General features: G+C 34.4%; 1 protein-coding gene across 1 annotated transcript in view; it reads right to left on the bottom strand.

Moving 5' to 3' along the window:
* The window catches only part of chrna8 (cholinergic receptor, nicotinic, alpha 8), a 157,425-nt gene that overhangs the window by 55,700 nt on the left and 81,346 nt on the right, over positions 1-20,379 (bottom strand). Inside the window, exon 3 of the mRNA XM_056460106.1 lies at positions 2,708-2,752. Coding sequence (XP_056316081.1) covers positions 2,708-2,752 — 45 coding nt within the window. The remainder of the gene's footprint in view (positions 1-2,707; positions 2,753-20,379) is intronic.

Here is a 20,379-nt window from a genome sequence, read left to right as displayed (position 1 = left end):
TTTAAGGTGAGACAGAATATAAAGAGTGTAGCCTGAAGAAGTGCACTAGAGAATGGCAGCCTTGAACAGAACGTTACTTAATGCAAACAGCTCAATGTAAGTTATCAAGTCAGAAATCCCATTATAAGTCAAGCTCTGAGACTTGAAGCTGCTCCTGCTCCACTCCAAGCTGTTATTTTTAGTTGTAAATCTGCCTGATGTGACCATGGGGTGTGACATTAAACTAAGAATCCATTGAAATGTTGTTATCTTGTCTCCCTTAGATCTGAAACTATTGTTAGCGTCACCTGCGAGCTGTGCGACTGGAACAGCCCATTTAAATTTTAAATAATTCTGCTGTTGTTTTTGCTTTCCAGGGTGATGTCTAAACAATGAGCATTTGAGGAAGATGTGCCACTGAGCAGCGTAACTGAGCAAGACAGGAGCACTGGGACTGTCATGCTTAAACAAGCTAAATTGCTTTTAGACTTGCAAAAAGGTGGTGGGGGTGTGGGGAGATAGTCCACTTTTTGGTAAATTAAAAAGAGAGAAATGGATGGAAATTGAAGACCTGTATATCAGTTAAAGGGGTCACTTTTATACTTTTTAATACATCAGCCTACTTAAGTATGAAAAAATATCTACAGTTACAAAGTACAAAGTTCACTATAAATAAAGTATTTATCTATATCAGTTATTGCATTCCTTCAAACACCTTGACTCTAGTATTTATTTATTTTTCCAAGAATGTACATATGGAGCCAAATCAATCTCAAGAATAATACATTTACAAAATAAAATTCATACATCCACAACACAATTCACATTTACAAAATCCAATTAGTTCAAAACACGACTCAAAAATACAAAAATCCAGTTCATAAATTCAAACTACACTGAAAAAAGTGTTGCATGCAAAACTGTTGCAAACAATTTATTTGTGTTGAATTTAAACAAACAAATTAAATTGAGCAATGTTCAACTTAATTTGATTGTTTAAATTCAGCCAAAATAAAATGTTTACAACCACTTAACGTAAAAAAATTGAGTAAATCCAAAGAATCATCTTTGAATAATTTTTTTCAGTGTACGGCTCATAAATATACAAATCCAATTCGTAAGTTCAAAACACGGTTCAAAATACAAAAATCCAATTCATAAATTCAAAACACAGTTTATGAATATGCAAATTCAATTCGTAAATTCAAAATACAATTCATAAATACACAAATCTAACTCGTTGGTTCAAAACATGATTCAAAATTATGTAAATTCAATTTGTAAATTCAAAACGCGATTCATAAATACAGAAATACAATTCGTAAATTCAAAATATGATTCATAAATACGCAAATCTAATTTGTTAGTTCAAAACACAATTTAAAAATACGCAAATTTAATTCGTAAAATTTATATTCGATTCAAAAATATGCAATTTCATTTTGTAAATTCAAAATACGATTCATAAATACACAAATCTAATTTGTAGGTTCAAAATATGGTCAAATTGTGCTCAAGTTCACATGTGCCAGTAATGAAGTTCTGAAGAGAATTAGCAATTTCTCTTCAACTTTTTTTTCTTTTTCGACCCAGTTGTGGTATTGCTCAGATGACCCATAAAACAGACACGGGTGCCCCTGCCAAATTTCCACTGGTTTTCCTCCATTTCTTGGGTCCAAATAGACTGAAAAGAAGCCCTTTTAACACGTCTCGCTGGCCTGCAGATACCCATACTAGTGGAAGCTATCTATGTTCTATCTATGTTATTTTCAATCAAAATTTCACACAGCATAATTTTGCCAGCTAATTCTCAAAACCTGTCGGCGAGTCAAAATCTGGGCTAAAGTCATGCAGTCTGAACTCGGCATTAGAAGTCTAGCAGCTGTACTGTAGGATTACTTGTAAACGATTTATATAGGATTGACCAATACTTATGTAAATTGAATTGCAGTCGTCTAGACAAACAAAAGTACACAACGGTGTTCAGTATACAAATCGTTTACATAAATAGAAGGTTTATGCTGTGTGTATAGTTGTTCTTATGTGCTTGCAGGCCATGGTAATTTAGGACCATGATAATTTCATACTGGAAATTTGATATTGGTCACCTTTAAAACAAAGTAAACAGCTATGCAAAAAATGAAATACAAAAAATCTGATATGAGAAAAAAAATCTGATTTGAGCACTAAGCCTCGCATAACGCACCACACATCCATTCTTAATGCTTAAAATCACCACTCAATAATGTACATGTAGAGGTGTTTAAAAAACAAACAGTGAGCTTCAGTAAAAGAATGTGGTGTTTGTTCTGTAACTACAGTGTAAAACTGTTCAATGCAAATGTTAAACAACATTCAGTGATGCAAACTACTCGAATGTCTTCTAAACTAAAACTTCTAAATCCTCCCCTTAAATGTAATCACTATTGTCACAAACTCTCTCTATCAAAAAAGTTTTGATGTGCTAGTATATAGTAGCTGTACAAAAACAATTACTTGATAATTGATAAAATACCTCTTTAAACTTAATTAGGATTAATGCTTGTGTTTCACTGTAAAACCAGTGTTGATTTTAGCTAGGAACTACAGTGAATTGTGTTTTCTGTGTGAACTTGCAAAGCAATCTTAACAAAATAGCATCCAAGTGACCATAGTAAAGGGATTTACATGTACAATAGGCCTGCACATACAGTACATTTACAATAAACAAGTATAAATAGAAACTCACCAGCTGTAGCCAGGCGTTGGTTATTAATACCTGATTTTTTTCATCCTATGGCAGGGAAAGAGAAGAGATAAAATAGATTCAGTATCAAATGAGGACAAAATGAAGGATTACTTCAAACGGACAAATCTCCTTTCAGTTCTATAATCCCAACCCTTTCTATGAACAAAGACTTTTATTGTTTTTTTTTTTTTTTGCCCTGTGTACCATTTACTCTTTTTATATCTCTCTTTCTCACACACATACATGCTGGCTTTGCCTTTTGGAGCTGTTGAGATAAGCCCAGCTATGACACTCAATGAATAGGAGCAATCTAACCTTAAAGCAGTTTCACAATGTGACAATCACCATTATAATACAGATCTCATGGTAAACCTCTTGGGCTTTAAAGCTTCTGCTTGCATCGATCTGTTTCAGAGTCTCTGTGTGTTCTTATGAGCTGCAGAACCTTCAGATTTGAATGATCAAAGACATTTGGTTCATTCATAAAAATGTCAGCTCAGATTTCATGACGTTTCAATACTTTTTGACCAAGAATGATCAACAGTGTCATCAATTTACCATTAGATAGTCTTATTTCTAGCTTCTGATATACTGTAGTTCAGTTAGCAACTGACTGAACAGGCATAATCAATTTTACACAGGTCTAAACAATAGGGCAACAGAGAAATTATATGCATAAAATATATTTTTTTTCAAAGGGAACTCTTTTTAGGTGACTTTATAGAGTCTTGTTCACATAAAAGTACTATAGAATTATCATGTTGTATTTTAACAATGCTATGCTTTTGGTAGAGTTACAAAAACATTGATGTAACTTAATACAATTGTGACAGACTTTTTCACACCTTTGAAAGATGAAGTTATTTTACTGTAGACAAATGCAACCAAAGAGTGAATACATTTTCAACTAATAAGATCAAATCACTTTCATTTGAAATATCGGTAACCCTACATGCCAACTACATGCCAATTACTTCTCATTTGAGTATTAGTAGACTGTCTGCCTAAGGTTAATATCTGTTGATACGGCTCCTTCAACAGACATTTAACTGGCTATAATAAACTTTGCAAGTACATGTCAACTTACACTAACCCTAACTCTAACCCTAACGGCAACCTAACACTCTACTTATAATCTATTCAGTAGATGCAATGTAACTTAAATTCAACAAAATGCGTTAAAGGGACCATCAAAATAAAGTGATACCGAAATATCTTGTGAATATAAATTAATATTGTTGAGCTAATTAGCCATAATATCATAATTTGAACAACCAGAATGTTCTTTCAACTACTCCAGTTCAAGCTGCTGTAAGGATGCTTTTACAAGATATGTAACGTGGACTGGGTAAGAAAAAAGAGACATCAGAGATGTCAGAACTGCCATTAGCACAGTTATTGCTCATTGACTGAAGCAACACATATCGTTGTCAATAAAAATGCCAGCATCCAAAGAATAAACACTACTCTTTTGCATACCAGTAACCTCAAATCTTTAATAGAAACACACACACACACACACACACACACACACACACGCACACACACACACACACACACACACACACACACACACACACACACACACATATATATATATATATATATATATATATATATATATATATATATATATATATATATATATATATATATATATTTATTTATTTAGTTGGATATATAAGTATTTAAATAATAATAAATAATAAATTTAAATAAAGTTTAAGTATAAAGTATTTACACATATTCCGCATGTGTTTAACAATAGCGGGTCTTTTAAAGAGCAAGTTTGAAAATTCTTGTTTGACATCCCTAAGTTTATATTTTTTTTAAAGATTAAAATTGTAAATATCAAAATGTACTATATTTAAACAAATATAATTTGAGATTTACACATGAATATGAATGAGATTAAATTAAAAGTGCGTATTTAGGTAATTGTAACAGGGAGACAACAGAGGTTCCAAATGCAATTTAATAAATCTTAGTCAGGCAGGCAAAAGCCAAAGCATGGGCAATCAGTAGGATGAGGGCAATCCAAAGCATAGTGTGTGGAATTAATAAAAAGACAAGATAATAAATGAAACCCAAAAGCAAACACAAAACAGGTCTAATTCAGGCCAGTATTTTACATTTAGGACCTTTAAACATGTCTTAAGTGTTCAAACACTTTTCAGGGTGACTGAATGCCATGTATAGCTACTATTTTTGTTCCAGATGTCAGTGAAATAAGTCATATTCTCATTTATTATATATTTTAAGCATTTTTGCTCTTCTTTTGTCATTTATTAAATTACTATTCTTGGTCTGTCTGCTGAAACTTTGATACAATATCCTTTGTTAAACCCTTTGATTTAAGGTCCAGTAAAAAAAAAGAAGAGAGAGAAAGAGAGATACTGTAGTGAACCCCAAAATATACATCCGTTACCATTGAATGTCAGTGTCTTGTTTGATCTTATTTTCTTTCTTCCACGTTCACTTTTAAATTTTGCTCTTACACCCTGTCTTGTCTTATTTTCCTTCATTCTCTGTCTCCTCCCTTGTCACACTAAAGTCCCTGTTGTTTTCTGTCCCTCCAGAAGAAAGTGAAGCAAACGCGTTGTCTTTGAAGGATGAACTGAGGTCTTGTGGCTTACAGTCAACATCAGACAAGACAAAGATAAGAGTGTTATAAAAGAACAAGCTCAAGCCTCAACAAAATAGGGGGTGAAATGTTTTCAATAGAAATCCCATTTATTGCATTTCGATACATTTAGGGACGACAGTGATATAAAACCCAGCAAATAATTAGGCTGATTAATAAACTTTCATCTTAAACTAACCTAAAATGAAAAAAAAAAAAACTTTATGAACTGTGCTATTTTATAATATAAATCACAGACACAGAACAGCAAAATTGACACAGGGCTAATTATACGAAAAATGTTGTTCATTAATTTCATAATTGTCTTTCATGCAAAAATATAGTTAATAACAAAAAGTTAAATATTTACCATCCTGGTGCTAATATTCTGTGCAGAATAAGTTCACAATTATTACACTCACATCAACAGGTGTGAACAATTACTCAATTAAATAAGATTAAATATGATTATTCTGACCTGAAATAATGAATCAACCAACTCACATCTCCTTGTTTTCATCCATGCAGACTTTAAAGTCTTTGGTTGCAGCTTGACATTCATTACTAACATTGCTGACTGAAATGATCATTTTAACTACATTATTTGCTCATTACAACTTTCAGCGAGCTGTTTTTAGAGCATGCATAATAAGATCCATCATCAATACACAGACTCTTTCTGTGTTGTGCTAGGTTATGCTCCTCGGTTACATTTTGAGTATTTTGACCATTATTGAAGTATTCATAGTGAAAAAGAATGATATGAAAGTCACTTCAAGTCATTTCTTTAAAATGTTTTACCTAAACAAATTGTACAGCAGAAAGCCCTTTTGATGTGGACATCTAATTCCCATTACTCGCAACTTTATAGCCCTAATTATCTTCAAAAATTGATTTGGTAACACTTAACAATAAGGTGCATTGCTTAATGCAATTACTAACCTGAACTAATCATGAACAACACTTGTACAGCATTTATTAATCATAATTGAACATTTACTAATGCATTATTAACATCCAAGTCTGTGCTAGTTAACATTAGTAATGCACCGAGAGTTAACATGAACTAACAATGAACAACTGTATTTTCATAAAATAACGTTAACTAACATGAACAAATTCTGTAGTAAAAGTATTGTTCATTAATTTTCATGTTAGTAAATGCATTAATTAACATTAACTAATAAACCTTATTGTAAAGTGTGACCATTGATTTTACAAAGACAATTTAAATCCAGTTAGTTGTTTTCAGCTTAAAAAATGAATGGCGACTCAATACATTGGGTATACTGGGAGAAAACAACAATAACAACAATCATGACCTGTACGCTGACTCTTAGACAATGACAGTTTTAAAGACAATCTTTGAAGCCTGCAGTAAAAACTGTTAGCACTTGATGTGGAATTAGCATTGTTTGGATGTTCAGACCAGACTCTAACTTGGCCTAAACATCAACAACTCCCTCTTATGTTTGGCACGGTGTTGGCCAAGAGAGTGATTATGATGGAGTTGAAATCCACAACACCTCCAAATGTTTTTTAAATGGTTAGCTGAAATGGTTTCTGCCCTCAAGCTGGAAAGGTTACATTTCTCTAGATTGGGCAAACAGAAGATGTATGACAAAATATGGGGCCCCTTCCTTAGATGTATAGGTTAATAATGCCTCTGTAATTATTATTTTTTTTTTTTGTAATAAATTTTTTCTTTTTCCTTTTCACATGTCATTCTGTTTTGTTTCTTATTCCATTAGTCTGGCTGAGATTTTTGTTGATGGTGCTATATAGTTGCTGTATTTGTTTGTTTGGGTTTTGGTGCATGTTCTAGTTGGTATCAGGTAATAAACACAGATAAATTTGTTAACAAATATACATGGTGTACACTATTGAGTTTTATGTTTTCATAAAAATATCTATAAATAAAGTAAAAAAAAGAAGCCTGTTAGCACTTAAGTAAATTCCCATACAAAATCATTGAAGAGCATACAGTACATTACTGTCTTTATGGATTAGACCTTCACGGCTAAGCTTTTCCAAACAGATTTTCCTGCATATATATATGGCACTCATAAAACTAACGTCTAACTGTAACCTACTGAAACATGAACACAGTCTCAGGCATCTGCCTAGCATCAAATCTCTTTGCTTATGTCTAAAACAGTGCAATAAAATGTAATCTACAAGAAATATTAAAATATAAAGAGTGCTGTAAATGTAATTCTGAACTGACCAGTTATTACTGGTATTATAAGGTGATTTCTGGCCAGTCAATTTTGATTTAAATCGCTCTTATTTGGCTTTATTTATACAAGATGCAAAATAAATAATTTACTAAGTTACTGTACAAAATAAACTTGATTTAACATCCACAAACCAGGACTCCTATTGTTTGACTGAAGTGTCCTCTTTTACAGTTGTGTGCAGCTGTGTTGATTCCAGCGTTTATGAACTGCATAGTTTAAAAAAGTATACTTCAAAAATATAATGTTATAAAAATACACAGTGTACCATGTACTGCTTCTTAAGGTGCAGTTGGATGACAGATTTGAAACAGATGTCTTATGGACATGATAATATGCGTTAATACTGATACATGCTAATACATGACTGTCGATCAATATCAACTGGCAGGGAAAACCGCACTGCTATGCCAAGGTGAAGTAGGTCTCAAAATCATAGTTTACCATGAAGAAATGTAAAAATAGAGACGTGTTGTGTTTATATCACTCCAAATGACTGCGGACATACTTTACATTTCTGTCCAAATAGTTTTCAAAAGTTGATTTTGCCTGATAGGTGTCCTCTATGTTCCCAGAGATGAAGGCACATTTCATTCATCACTTACATTGTAATTCAAATACAAAGATCAGTACACTTAAGCATACTTTTAAAAAGAGCACATACATTGTTAAATCTGCAGTATATGTGAGTAATATACTGATCAACATATAAACGAATAATGTAATAAAAATGAATACAGATAAACAATCTGTTTAAATGCGATAATTTAAAATGTAATTTAAGTTTTAATTGCCATTAAATGTACATAGAGGGCTTAGACAAATGAAAAATTAACACAATTATGAAAAATAAAGCTTTACAATTAGGTAAGCAAATAAAGATTAAGCTTAGCCCTCTTCTTAAACAACAGAAAAAAAAAAATTGTGTATTAAATTTAAGATTCAGTAAGATTTAAAATTGAAATCTCTTTTAATGTACTGTGTCCATCCAAAACAACATGTCTAGCGGACAACGACTGTTATGCAGTTGTTACAACAATGTTATGTGTGTGCATAGACAAAAGTCTTACTTACTCACAAAATGATTTGTGCGCACACATGATGAGACAGTATCTTATATTTCCATTGTTCGACAAACATGTGTGACCATTATACACTTGTTTCTTGTGTCAGCACCATGTTTTTTAGAAACTGTGTAAATATATAATGATTTCAACTTTCACCCACAGCAGCACTTATTTGTCATACTGTCAGTCTGCAGCAGTGGACCAATCAGAAGAACAGTGGTGGGAGCTTTTGTTTATAGTAGCATGACAATGGTAACGGTGAAACTACGCCTAAGCAGCATGCATCTCATGGTTTCAGATGCAACGACGCGTTCTTTGTGAATGGCTCCTTAGTTGTTGCACTGCTGTGCTCTTTTCAGTCTAACTGACAAAAGTCTTGTCACCTATGTTATGTCCTAAGTTTCAGGAACAACAAATAACTTGACTTCTACTTGATCATCTGGTATCAGAAGTGGCTTATATGAAAGGCAAAGGCCTCTAGATTACACTTAATTTCTCAAAAATAAAATAAGATCATGCCTTTGTTTTTTTATTATTTAATTCGGACAGTAAGGTCTGACTTTGCTTTGACAAAAGTCTTGTCACTTAACAGAAATAATGTACAGTATAGAATATAAAGTCATGGTTCAGTATAAAAGGAATTAATATTGTGTATGATCCCATGCGCTTGGAGGACTGCATCCATACATCTCTGCAATGACTCAAATAACTTATTAATAAAGTCATCTGGAATGGCAAAGAAAGTGTACTTGTAGGACTCACAGAGTTCATCAAAATTCTTTGGATTCATCTTCCTCCGCCTCCTTCATCTTACCCTAGAGATGCTCAATAATGTTCATATCTGGTGACTGGGCTGGCCAGCACCTTGACCTTCTTTGCTTTTTGGGAACTTTGAAGTGGAGGCTGAAGAATAATAATGAGTGCTATCCTGCTGAAGAATTCGCCCTCTCCTGTGGATTGTCACATAATGGGCAGCACAAAAGTCTTAATACCTCAGGCTGTCGATGTTGCTATCCACTCTACAGAACTCTTGCACGCCCCTAAACTAAATGTAACCACAAACCATGATTTTTCCTTCACCAAACTCGACTGATTTCTGTGAGACTCTTGCCTTCTGCCACTTTTCCAAATGATCAACTAGAAGTCAATTTATTACTTGTTGTTCTTACAACTGGAATCAACAACAAGACTTTAGCCATGTTGTGTATTTGTCGTGGGAGAGAGTGAACCGAACCATCACCTTCATACTGTGACAGTACGGGACAAATTCTGAATAGTCTAAAAATTAGGATTTATTCTAACAACAACAAAAAAGCTTAAAATAAAAAAGCAACCACAAAACCAGCAGGAAAAGGGTAATTGCATAATTTATTCATGCCATGTTGCATGCTGGGAACTTCTGTAATTGCCAGCACATTTCAGTTAATGAACACTATTACAGTTAATCTGTCAATACACAAGGGATCACTGTAATTTACAGCCAACCACTGTGATTATATTGTATAGTGTAGTCTATTTACAGTATGCATACTGTAAATTATTGCATTTCCTTAATTCATAATTCATCTCCTTGAAGCCGGCACATTTAGGATAAGCTCATAAACTGCTCTTTTCATAGTTTTTTTTTTTTGTAAGCAGACTGTTTTCTGTAACATCACAACACACTCATCCCAGCCAGGCTTCATTAAACTTCATAGCAGTCAATAACCAACTATGAGTTTGACTCACCAGGTCAAAACTTACATCTGTACAGTTATTCTGTCCAACGCAATTGTGTGAATGAACAATTCTACAGCACTTACAGGAAATGAGACACTTGAAAACCTGCCTGCGGTAATGAGCAGTGACTGACTATTGTGATCGCGTTGAGATAAGGGGGCCGGTGAATGTTTTCGCTCTGTGAACCGATAAATTGAATCTTTCATATGGAAAAGTGTGGAATGAACAGGCATTGCAGATGACAGGAGATTACCCATAAGTATTGAAGCTCTTTAAATGGAGAATATAACAATGTCACTTGATTTGATAAGAGGATGTGACTCTACCGCAATATGCACTGGATACAAGCAGGAAGTGAACAATGGAGCGGAACTATATAGAATCGCTGCTACTATTCTAGGCCTTATCTTTCTTCACCCTGCCTCTCACTCTTTCTCTCTAGTGAGAAAGTCAGTAAAGTGTGCATGATTTTTGCCTGAAGCGAGGAGCAGTTTGGACGTTTTTGAGTTTTCTCACTTGCTCCCGGATTGTACTAATCATGAGCGTAACACATTAGCAGCCCAAAATACATTTAGATGTCAGCAAAATTTCTCAACATGTTAAGCATAGATTTAATGTCAGAGGTGTTGCCCATTCGGCTGTGCAAACACTCAAATAATGTATCTTGTATGATAGAGCTTCAGTAAACCCGAATTCACTGTAAAACCCAACAAATTTAAACCATCTGAGGAAACAGATGCCTATTAGATATAGAGTTGGATGATATGGCCAAAATAAATAAACATTATCACAATAAAAAATTGATAATGATAATTATCACAATAAATGTCAAGTGACTGTTTCTTTCAAGTTTTAATAACCATACAAGTAATTGTTCATTTCACTTACTTCAATATAACAAACACATTAACCACATTTCACAAATCTGAGAGAATGTAAAATATTTATAATGATGGAAATTTATTCAACTTGTATTGAGTAAGTGAAGTCAAGTCAAACTTTATTTATAGAGCACCTTAAAAACACAGAAGTAAGCCAAAGTGCTGTACAGAAATATACAACAAATTAAAAATAAATAGATAAACTACCTAAAAAGGTATATAAATTAAAAAAAACTGTTATTAGGATCAGGTGTAAAATGCCAACAACAACAACAAAAAAAAGAGTTTTAAGAGCTGATTTAAATGAGAACACGGAAGAGGCCTGTCTAATGGACAGCGGTAACTAATTCCAACAACGAAAGCATGATCCCCTCTAAGCTTACGCTTTGTTTTTGGCACAGTAAGGAGAAGCTGATCAGCTGACCTGAAAGAACGAATGGGCTTATAGGGGTGTATTAGCACAGAGATATGAGTTGGGGCAGGACCATTTAGAGATTTGAAAACAAATAAAAGAGTCTTAAACTGTATTCTAAAATTCCCTTGCAACCAATGAATCTGTAATGTGAAATGAACGTTGATAAGGTAGGTGCGGATACAAACGCAGGTTTATTAAACAGAGATCAAAAGGCAGGTAGCAGGCAACGTAAACAAACTAACAAATGAGGGTCAAAACACGGCAAAGCAAGGCAAGAAAAAATGTGTCGTAATGTTCACAAAGACCGTATAACAAGACTCAGCATAGAAGTGTTTGTGTGTGCCGTTTATATAGTCCTGTAATCATTCCATCAGCAGCTTCAGCTGTAAGTCAGCAAAAATCTGGAACAGGTGCGTATAAGTGGTGCATGACTGAAACGCGTAGTCCATGTGATGGTGGATTTGTAGTCCATCAGCGATCTGCGTGTTTATCAGCGATTTGCAAGGATTAGATCGCTTGTGACAGAAGCAAAGCTAACACGAGGGAAATGTGACCACATTTGCGAGTACCAGTTAAAATGCGTGCTGCAGCATTTTGCACCATTTGCAAAAGCTGACCTGCTACTCCCCACATACAGTGCATTACAGTAATCTAACTGAGTGGTCACAAAAGCATGGATTACTGTCTTAAACTGTTGTTTTGGTATATATTGCTATATTTTTCCCAGTTGCCTTAATTGAAAAAGCTAGATTTAACTACCGCTCTAACCGGATAGTCAAATTTAAAATATAAGTCGAATTTCACCCATAAATAGGGGACAGTAGGCTTAATATGCTGAGCTAACAAACCCAAATAGATCAGTAACCTAAAGTATATTTAAAATAATTTTATTTATCTTAACAGAAAAAAAAATCCTTAATCCCAGCATTAAATTAATGCAGATGTAAATTTCAGATCAGTAAAGCAAAAACACTTGTAAAAATATATATTTAAATATTCTGAGTTTGTTTTATTATAATTAATCACTGTTTTGCATCATACATGTCATTCTAATCCTAGATAAAACCGTACATGTACTGTAGCACCTTATTACCATGTAATAAAATGTGGGTTCTACGATTATTGCAAAAATCTATTCTGAATACAGTACATTAAGTCTAAACAAATGGAGAAACTGTGCACCTTAAAGGGATATGTCACATGTCTGGTGTGTCTGTGTTGTGTTTCCCATGTGCCGTGCTCCATGTGCTTTATGTTTGCATCATGTGATTCCTTTGTTCTGTTTTCTCACCATTTGTTAGTGTTAAGCATTTCCACCTGTGTCTCACTATTTGTATTTAGTTCATTATGTCTTGTGTATTTATACTCCGGTGTTTTCTTCAGTCCTTGGTCTGGTATTGAACTGTCATAAATTATACATCTCCTTGTGATTCCTGTCTGTCGATGTTCGAGTGCCTTTAGTGAGTGTTTTGTGAATAAATACGTGTTCTTTTGATAAATACAGAGTTTTGTGCATTTGTAGAGGGAGCGACTGTGACAGGATAGTTCACCTAAAATAAAAAATACCACAATACTTAGGGCCAATCCCAATTCTACCTCTTAGCCCTTTTCCTTACCCCTACCCCTCATTTTGCACCTTCACATGAAAGGGTAGGGGTGTCCCAATTCTCTTTAGCTTGAAGGTGTATAAGGTTAAAATTTAAACCCCTTCACACTCTGTTTCAAGGGTCAGGGGGAGGGGGTAGGGGTAGAAAAACAGAATCGGGATTGGGCCTTCCATTCTTCCTCATGTAGTTTTAAACCTTTATAATTTTCTTTAATCTGTTGAACACAAAAGTAGGTATTTTAAAAATGCTCGTTGATGGAAACCATTGACTTCAATTGTAGGAAAAAATACTATGGAATCAATGGATCCCAGCAACCTGCAATCTTCAAAATATGTATTTTGTGTTCAACAGAAAAAAGAAACTCAAATAGGTTTTTAACAAGTGAAGGGTGAGTAAATGATGAAATAGATTATATTTGTGGGTGAACTATTTCTTTAATAACAAGAATTTCTGTTTATATTTTATTATTCCTTGATTTATTTAATGCATGTCTACATTATTATAAATAAAAAAAATCATATCTATATCTCCAAATCCTGAGAGAGATAAATCTAAACACTCTCCCATTCTTAGAGTAAACTGAAACAAAGACCGTATTGCAAAATACTGGCACTTCGATAAAACCTCAATATGCTGTAACTGCCTTCGCTGTATTAGTTGAAGATATGGAGCAGAAACAGTGCAGCATGTTGTACTGACAGATTTTTGCAATTCAGAGTGGAAGAAACACTTCAGAATAATGTCATGGAGTTCATTCATAATGTTGTGTTAACAACACATGGCATCTGTGTCTGAGCACATGCACACTTTCGTCAGATTAAGCTGTGATTAAGCTGTTTATATATGCCTGTTTATTGTGATTAAAATCAATCTACGGTATATATTTAAATATGATTATGCGTTATGATTATAAGTTTAATCCCATCTGACTGAAGTACTGAATGGGGTTAAAAGGATTGTTCACCCCAAAATGAAATATTACTCACTATTTACCCACCCTCAAGTGGTTCCAAAACATTTTTTGAGATTCTTTATTCTGCTGAAGGCAGTTCATTCCGCTGTGGCGACACTGATAACTAAGGGACTAAGCAGAAAGAAAATGAAGGACATGTATTCTGCTGAACACAAAACAGCATATTTTGAAGAAAGCTGAAATCCTGCAACGATTGACTTCCAGTCAATGTAACCATCTGAAAATACAAGTATTATTTTAATCCATACAAAACCACATTTCTTAAAGCAGGGGTGTCCAAACTTGGTCCTGGAGGGCCGGTGTCCTGCTAAGTTTAGCTCCAACTTGCTTCAACACACCTGCCAGGAAGTTTCTAGTATATCTAGTAAAGGCTTGATTAGCCGGTTCAGGTGTGTTTGATTAGGGTTGGAGCTAAACTCACCAGGACACCGGCCCTCCAGGACCGAGCTTGGACATCCCTGTCTTAAAGGATTACACTAAAACTATTACAATCAAATATTTAGCAGATAACTGTCATGCTGCATCCAAAAATACCATTGTTATGATCACCAGCACTCATGCATTTGCAGATCACTGGACAACTACACATCTGCCACTTAAATGAACTACATTTCCCATCAGGCACCTCATTCACACACCAGTCCTAGCTCAGCCCCTGATTACTCTTACACAGCTGAAGCTCATGTGGACTGATTAATGGACTATATAGACTGCACACTCACATTTATCCAGTAATAAGTCTTGTTTCCTGTAAGCATTACTAAGCGGTCTATTGTCTAGCCTTGTCTTGTTTTCTGACCCTTGTTTTATTTATTGTTTATGTCGTTTTGCTGCCTACACCAATCTCTTTGCCTTTGACCAAAACTACTTTTTTAGATTACACTCATGCTACTGTTTGCTCCTGTTTTGATGGAGACATAGGCTCAAACCCAATTCTATTTTTGCACCCCTTCCCCTTGGCTCTTGAAAAAGAGTGTGAAGGGGAAGGGCTTAAAATTTTACCCCTAAGAAATGGACACCACTACAACACCGTGACACGTCATCATATGTCATCGCTATCTCTTACTACATATGAGATCAATGATTGCGACTGCTGTAGTTATTTCAGTTGCGTTTTTTTTGGTATTTATCTTCAGGAAATCACTGAAGGCAACGATAGCATGTTATCATAACGATATAATGCGGCAATAAGATCACAACTGTACTGTATAGCAGACACAGTAAAAAGCTCATTCCCAGCCACTAGACTTTTCTGACAGAGTATTCGAGTGTCATTGAATGTCAGATGTGAAAGTATATTGTGGGACAACTATACAGGAGTTATTATTAGGGATTATAGATAGCGAAATTCAGTGGTTTTTATTTTAGTGTTTAAAAAAAACATGACAGGAAAACACAAATGGCGTTATAAATTTATTAAAACACATGCTGGTTTGTTGTAAAAAATCCTAATAATGACAAAAAATACTAATTTGTGCAAATCCTGACTTTTGTGTGCAGCCATGCTGCCGTTGTAGATGGTGCATTCTGGGAAATGTTCGAACCTCTTGGTTTCGAGTGTGGTCCTGAAAAGTCTCAGTTTCAAGGGTTATCTAGCCCTTCCCCTTAGCCTTATGCCTTCAAGCTAAAGAGAATTGAGACACCCCTACTGACCTCCCTGACCCCCCAGACCCTCAATGACTTTTTTCTATCATGGACTAAACAAATCATTTAAAACCCATAATCGATTTTGGTCTTTTCAAGAAGCCCTGGATGTAACCCTGCAGGTCAGTGAGTCTCCTTTCACCATTGGAAAGGTGGGGAAGGTAAAGGAAACCCCTATATATTTTATTTTATTTATTTATGAATTGCAAGACCTGCTGGCTGCGGAGCTTGCCACTCAAAAAATGGCCACCAGCAGTTTACCGCCACCAGACCCGCCATACCCCTCTGAACCCCCTGAATGGCGTTCTTCCAGTTTATGTTGCTTTTCTGCTTGCACTGATCTCTTCGCCTATGACCACAACTACTACTTGGATTGCCTTCATGAAACCATTTGCTCCTGTTTTGACTATTGCCTGCTTGAATCAAATTTAAATAAACTGCATTTGGACCCTCACCTTTGTTGCCCTTGACCCTATGTTACAACCATACTTAAAAATACACATAAAAAATAAAAATTAAATATTTCTATAAAATTGTATGTGAGCTGAGTACTGAGTATAAATCCATGGCATTTGAAAAGCAGTTAAAGGGTACCCAAATGATAAACTAATTGAACCACTACTACTTGTTTCTAATATACGTTAAAAAAAGTTGACTTCTCAAAATTGTATAAGGCAAATTGCTGCAGAGCTTTTTTGAGTTCACTCAACCTTCAACCCAAGTACTGCACTTGACTCGATTTAAGTTGATTAATCTCAAAAATGTCCTGAAGCTGGTTGCCTAAAACTATAAGCCGAGTCAACTTTTTTTTACAGTATAGAAGCTCCAAAACAATTACAAAATTAACTTCTAGAAAATACATGCTTTCATGCTTCTCATCAGATCTGTCCAACGGAATGCATACTATCAGAAGTGTCCCTCCCAGTACACTATAAGCAGACAGTATACTGTAGCTGAGATGAAAATGATTTTGCTGTTATTTGTATGCAATATTTTAAATGGAAATTGTAGTTGTTATATGTCAAAAGCCATGACTTGTTCACACAGTTATTATTGTGTCTATATAGTGAATTGCACATAGTGCACTATATAGTGGATACACAGTTCAGACAATGAAAATACTGTGCAAGAATTTTATTACTGTTAGACCTCTGGTCAAGCTGCATAAACATGTTATTGGCTTTTTTTAATAAAGGGGGTTTGAGTGGTTTGATGTGTCTTCCAGTTTCAGTGGAAATTTTGTCAACACGGCATGTTTCAAAGCACTTCAGGAGATCTTTAATAAGTTGTAAAATGAGATGTTCTCAGATGTGTAGTTTATTGAAATAATAATATTTATTTATTCATAAACAGTAAAATTGGATAGGTAACTGTGCAAATCTGTGATTACAGAAGGCTCATAGAGCTAGTAGAGTTTCTTTTATCAGTGAGCTGGAAGCTATTATGTCTGAAGTGGCCTATAGTAATGTCTGTGTAGTTTGCAGAACTAGTGGTTAAAAATAAAGATTAATAAAGATTAAGTAGATTTGCTAATTAATTTATCAAACTGAGATTGTGAGCCAGAATTGAATATTGAAATCTGTATAAAAGCCCAGCCTTACACTTATTATCATTATGGTTTGCATTTTATTTTTCATGATTTAACTAACAATTTGATTCCTATAGAATTTTAATATTAATCAATGATAGATTATTTTCACTTTTGCAAGAGTGCAGTTCCGTGCAGTTCTTGCTTTGCAAATTTCTTTATTGTTTATAAGGCTTGTTTAGCAGTTTTTTTAATGCACTTTGTATTTGTACATGGTGGTTTGTTGTGTGGGCAAGAAACCAAAACTGATGTTGTGATTTACATAATTTAGATGATGCATGTTTCTGACTTAATGTACATGTGCATGTATGCTATTTGTTTATATGTGACTCATTCCAGAACTGTAGGTACATTTTAAGCATTTCATTCATTTTCGCAAACTGGAATGATAAAAAACAAATGCAGAATTTACAGTAAACTGAACACAATATTAATGTAAAATTATGTAAAATGCCTAATTGTGAGAGGAAATATTGTACTCTGTTAGTAAGTGTTGTTTAACTTATTGTTAAATCTTTAAAACCACTAACAGAGCTTTATCGCAAGTTGCTAGCCTCAAATCAGAAACCACATGTCATGTCCAAAACAGAATCGTATGTATTTTCATGTTACACATATTGGGCACATATTGGGCCTATGTTTCCTTTACAAATATTATACAGACTATTTCATAATCTATTCTTAAACATAAAACCACTAAGCTAACACATATTATAATCTCTATAAATCATATAAATCGTTACTGTAGGCTCATGGTAGTAATTTACAGTAGGCCATTTGTTAAGAAAAAAAAATCCTACATAATAATAATAATAATAATAATAATAATAATAATAATAATAATAATAATAATAATAATAATAATTGTGGGTTTCTTCCGGTTGCTGCGGTTTCCCCCACAAGTCCAAAGACAGGTGGTACAGGTGAATTGGGTATGCTAAAATTGACCGTAGTGTATGACAGTGTGTGTGAATGAGTGTGTATGGATGTTTCCCAGTGATGGGTTGCAGCTAGAAGGGCATCCGCTGCGAAAAACATATGCTGGATAAGTTGGTGGTTCACTCCGCTGTGGCAACCCCAGATTAATAAAGGGACTAAGCCAAAAAGAAAATGAATGAATGAATAATAATTGTTATAATTATTATTATTATCAATTTATTTGTATTTTTACTGCGATTAATGTATTATTAATTTATTATTAATTTATTGTTTTTATTATTATTATTATTATTATTATTAAGTAGGATATTGTTTTTTTACAATTTGACACATTCAAACCACGGCAGAAATGTTCTAACCAACAAGCCCATGTCAAATAGGTCTAAAGTACAGATATATTTCTTAATAAATAACCTACTATAAATTAAAACTATTAACGTATATGCTATAAATGTTTGTTTTCACAAGCTTTCGAGATGTAACGTACTGTAAATTCCGATTTTAAATAGGTCACCTATAGCTTTCGTCATGAGCCAAGACTGCGTTCAAAATGACATAAATGTTTTCAAAGTGCACTGCGAAGGGAACGCAATTGTCAAAATGAAGATTGCTAAAACTAAACTGTTAAACACTTGGAAAGCAAATTACACCTAAGAGAGATAACATTAATGTTTTTTTTAATCCTTCCAAGTTTAAATGTGGCAGTTCATTATGCTGTGGTGACCCCAGATTAATTAAGGGACTAAGCACAAAATAAATTGAATGAATGAAAGTTTAAATGTTGGAACGTTCTAAACAAATAGGGCATAGCGGGATAACTGGGAATACAACACAACCAGGAACTATGCTTCTAACTATAGCTCTAGAGGTGTAATTGCAAGCGTACAAGTTTGCCACGCAATTTGTGAATGTTCATTGGAACAATGGATTTGAAAAACGCCAAAATCAACGAACTATGTTTGTAAGGACGGAACTTGCGACCTTAGTTGGCTAACAATGGGTTATGAAAATGCAACCCTGATCTGAACTGAAATGACTTGGGCTGAATCCGAAAGCAGGAAATTGCCACCTTCGAAGGTTACATTCCTATGTGCAGGGAACTACAACAAATATGACCCATGAGAAGATTTCAAACAAATTGGTCTTTCCTGGAGTGCATGCTTTCTATGCAAAAGACATAGAAAGAGAGAGAAAATGAAACTGGCTGTCTTGTGGTTTGAGGACACAGACGGCGAGAGAGACAGGCCTGACTGGGGACAGAAGGATGGAGGTCACAGTAGGGTTACTGGTTCTGTGGGCATGTGTTGAGAGATTTCTGTCCTAAACTAAACCTTCCGTCAGACACTGCTGTTTGCATTCCCACTATTCACTTTATGTGTCTGCTAAACCATGATGAGGACTTGTAAACAAGGGGTCAGATGTAAAATATGGTGTCTGACCTTCACAAGACCTCTGTTAAAGGAATGCTTTAGGTTCAAAAAAAAGTTAAATGTCCCTTAGCCCCCCCCATCCCCCAACCCCCATTTTTGCTTTGTTTTGAGTATAGTTATGGTTTCAGTAATGCTTTTACAGTGTATGTAAACTGGGCCAATGCTCCAGGAGGTTTAAAAGCAGAAATGTGCACACTCGCATGAATTATTCAATAAAAATCTGTTTATTATTTGAGCTGTATATTTGCCTAAAACCATCCTTTTTGAGGTGTGAATCCTATTCGGCACTTTTTAAAATAAAGTTTCCTTATTGACAACTGTAAAGACTCTTGAACACCCAATAACAGTTAAACTAATGGTCCTTCATAGTGGAAAAGGGTTAAATAGATTTTTATGTGTTATTCACACTTAGAAAAAAAGCTTCTACGGCACAAAAAAAAAAAAACAACAACAACAACAACAACAACAACAACAACAACAACAACATTTCAACATTGTGTTTCCTACATTCACAGAAGAGGAACCCTTGGAAAATAATGTAGAATTTTT

Source organism: Danio aesculapii, chromosome 1, assembly GCF_903798145.1.
Source record: "Danio aesculapii chromosome 1, fDanAes4.1, whole genome shotgun sequence".
Classification (NCBI taxonomy): domain Eukaryota; kingdom Metazoa; phylum Chordata; class Actinopteri; order Cypriniformes; family Danionidae; genus Danio; species Danio aesculapii.
Note: the sequence above shows the minus strand (reverse complement) of the source record. Positions and strands in the feature narration are given on the sequence as shown.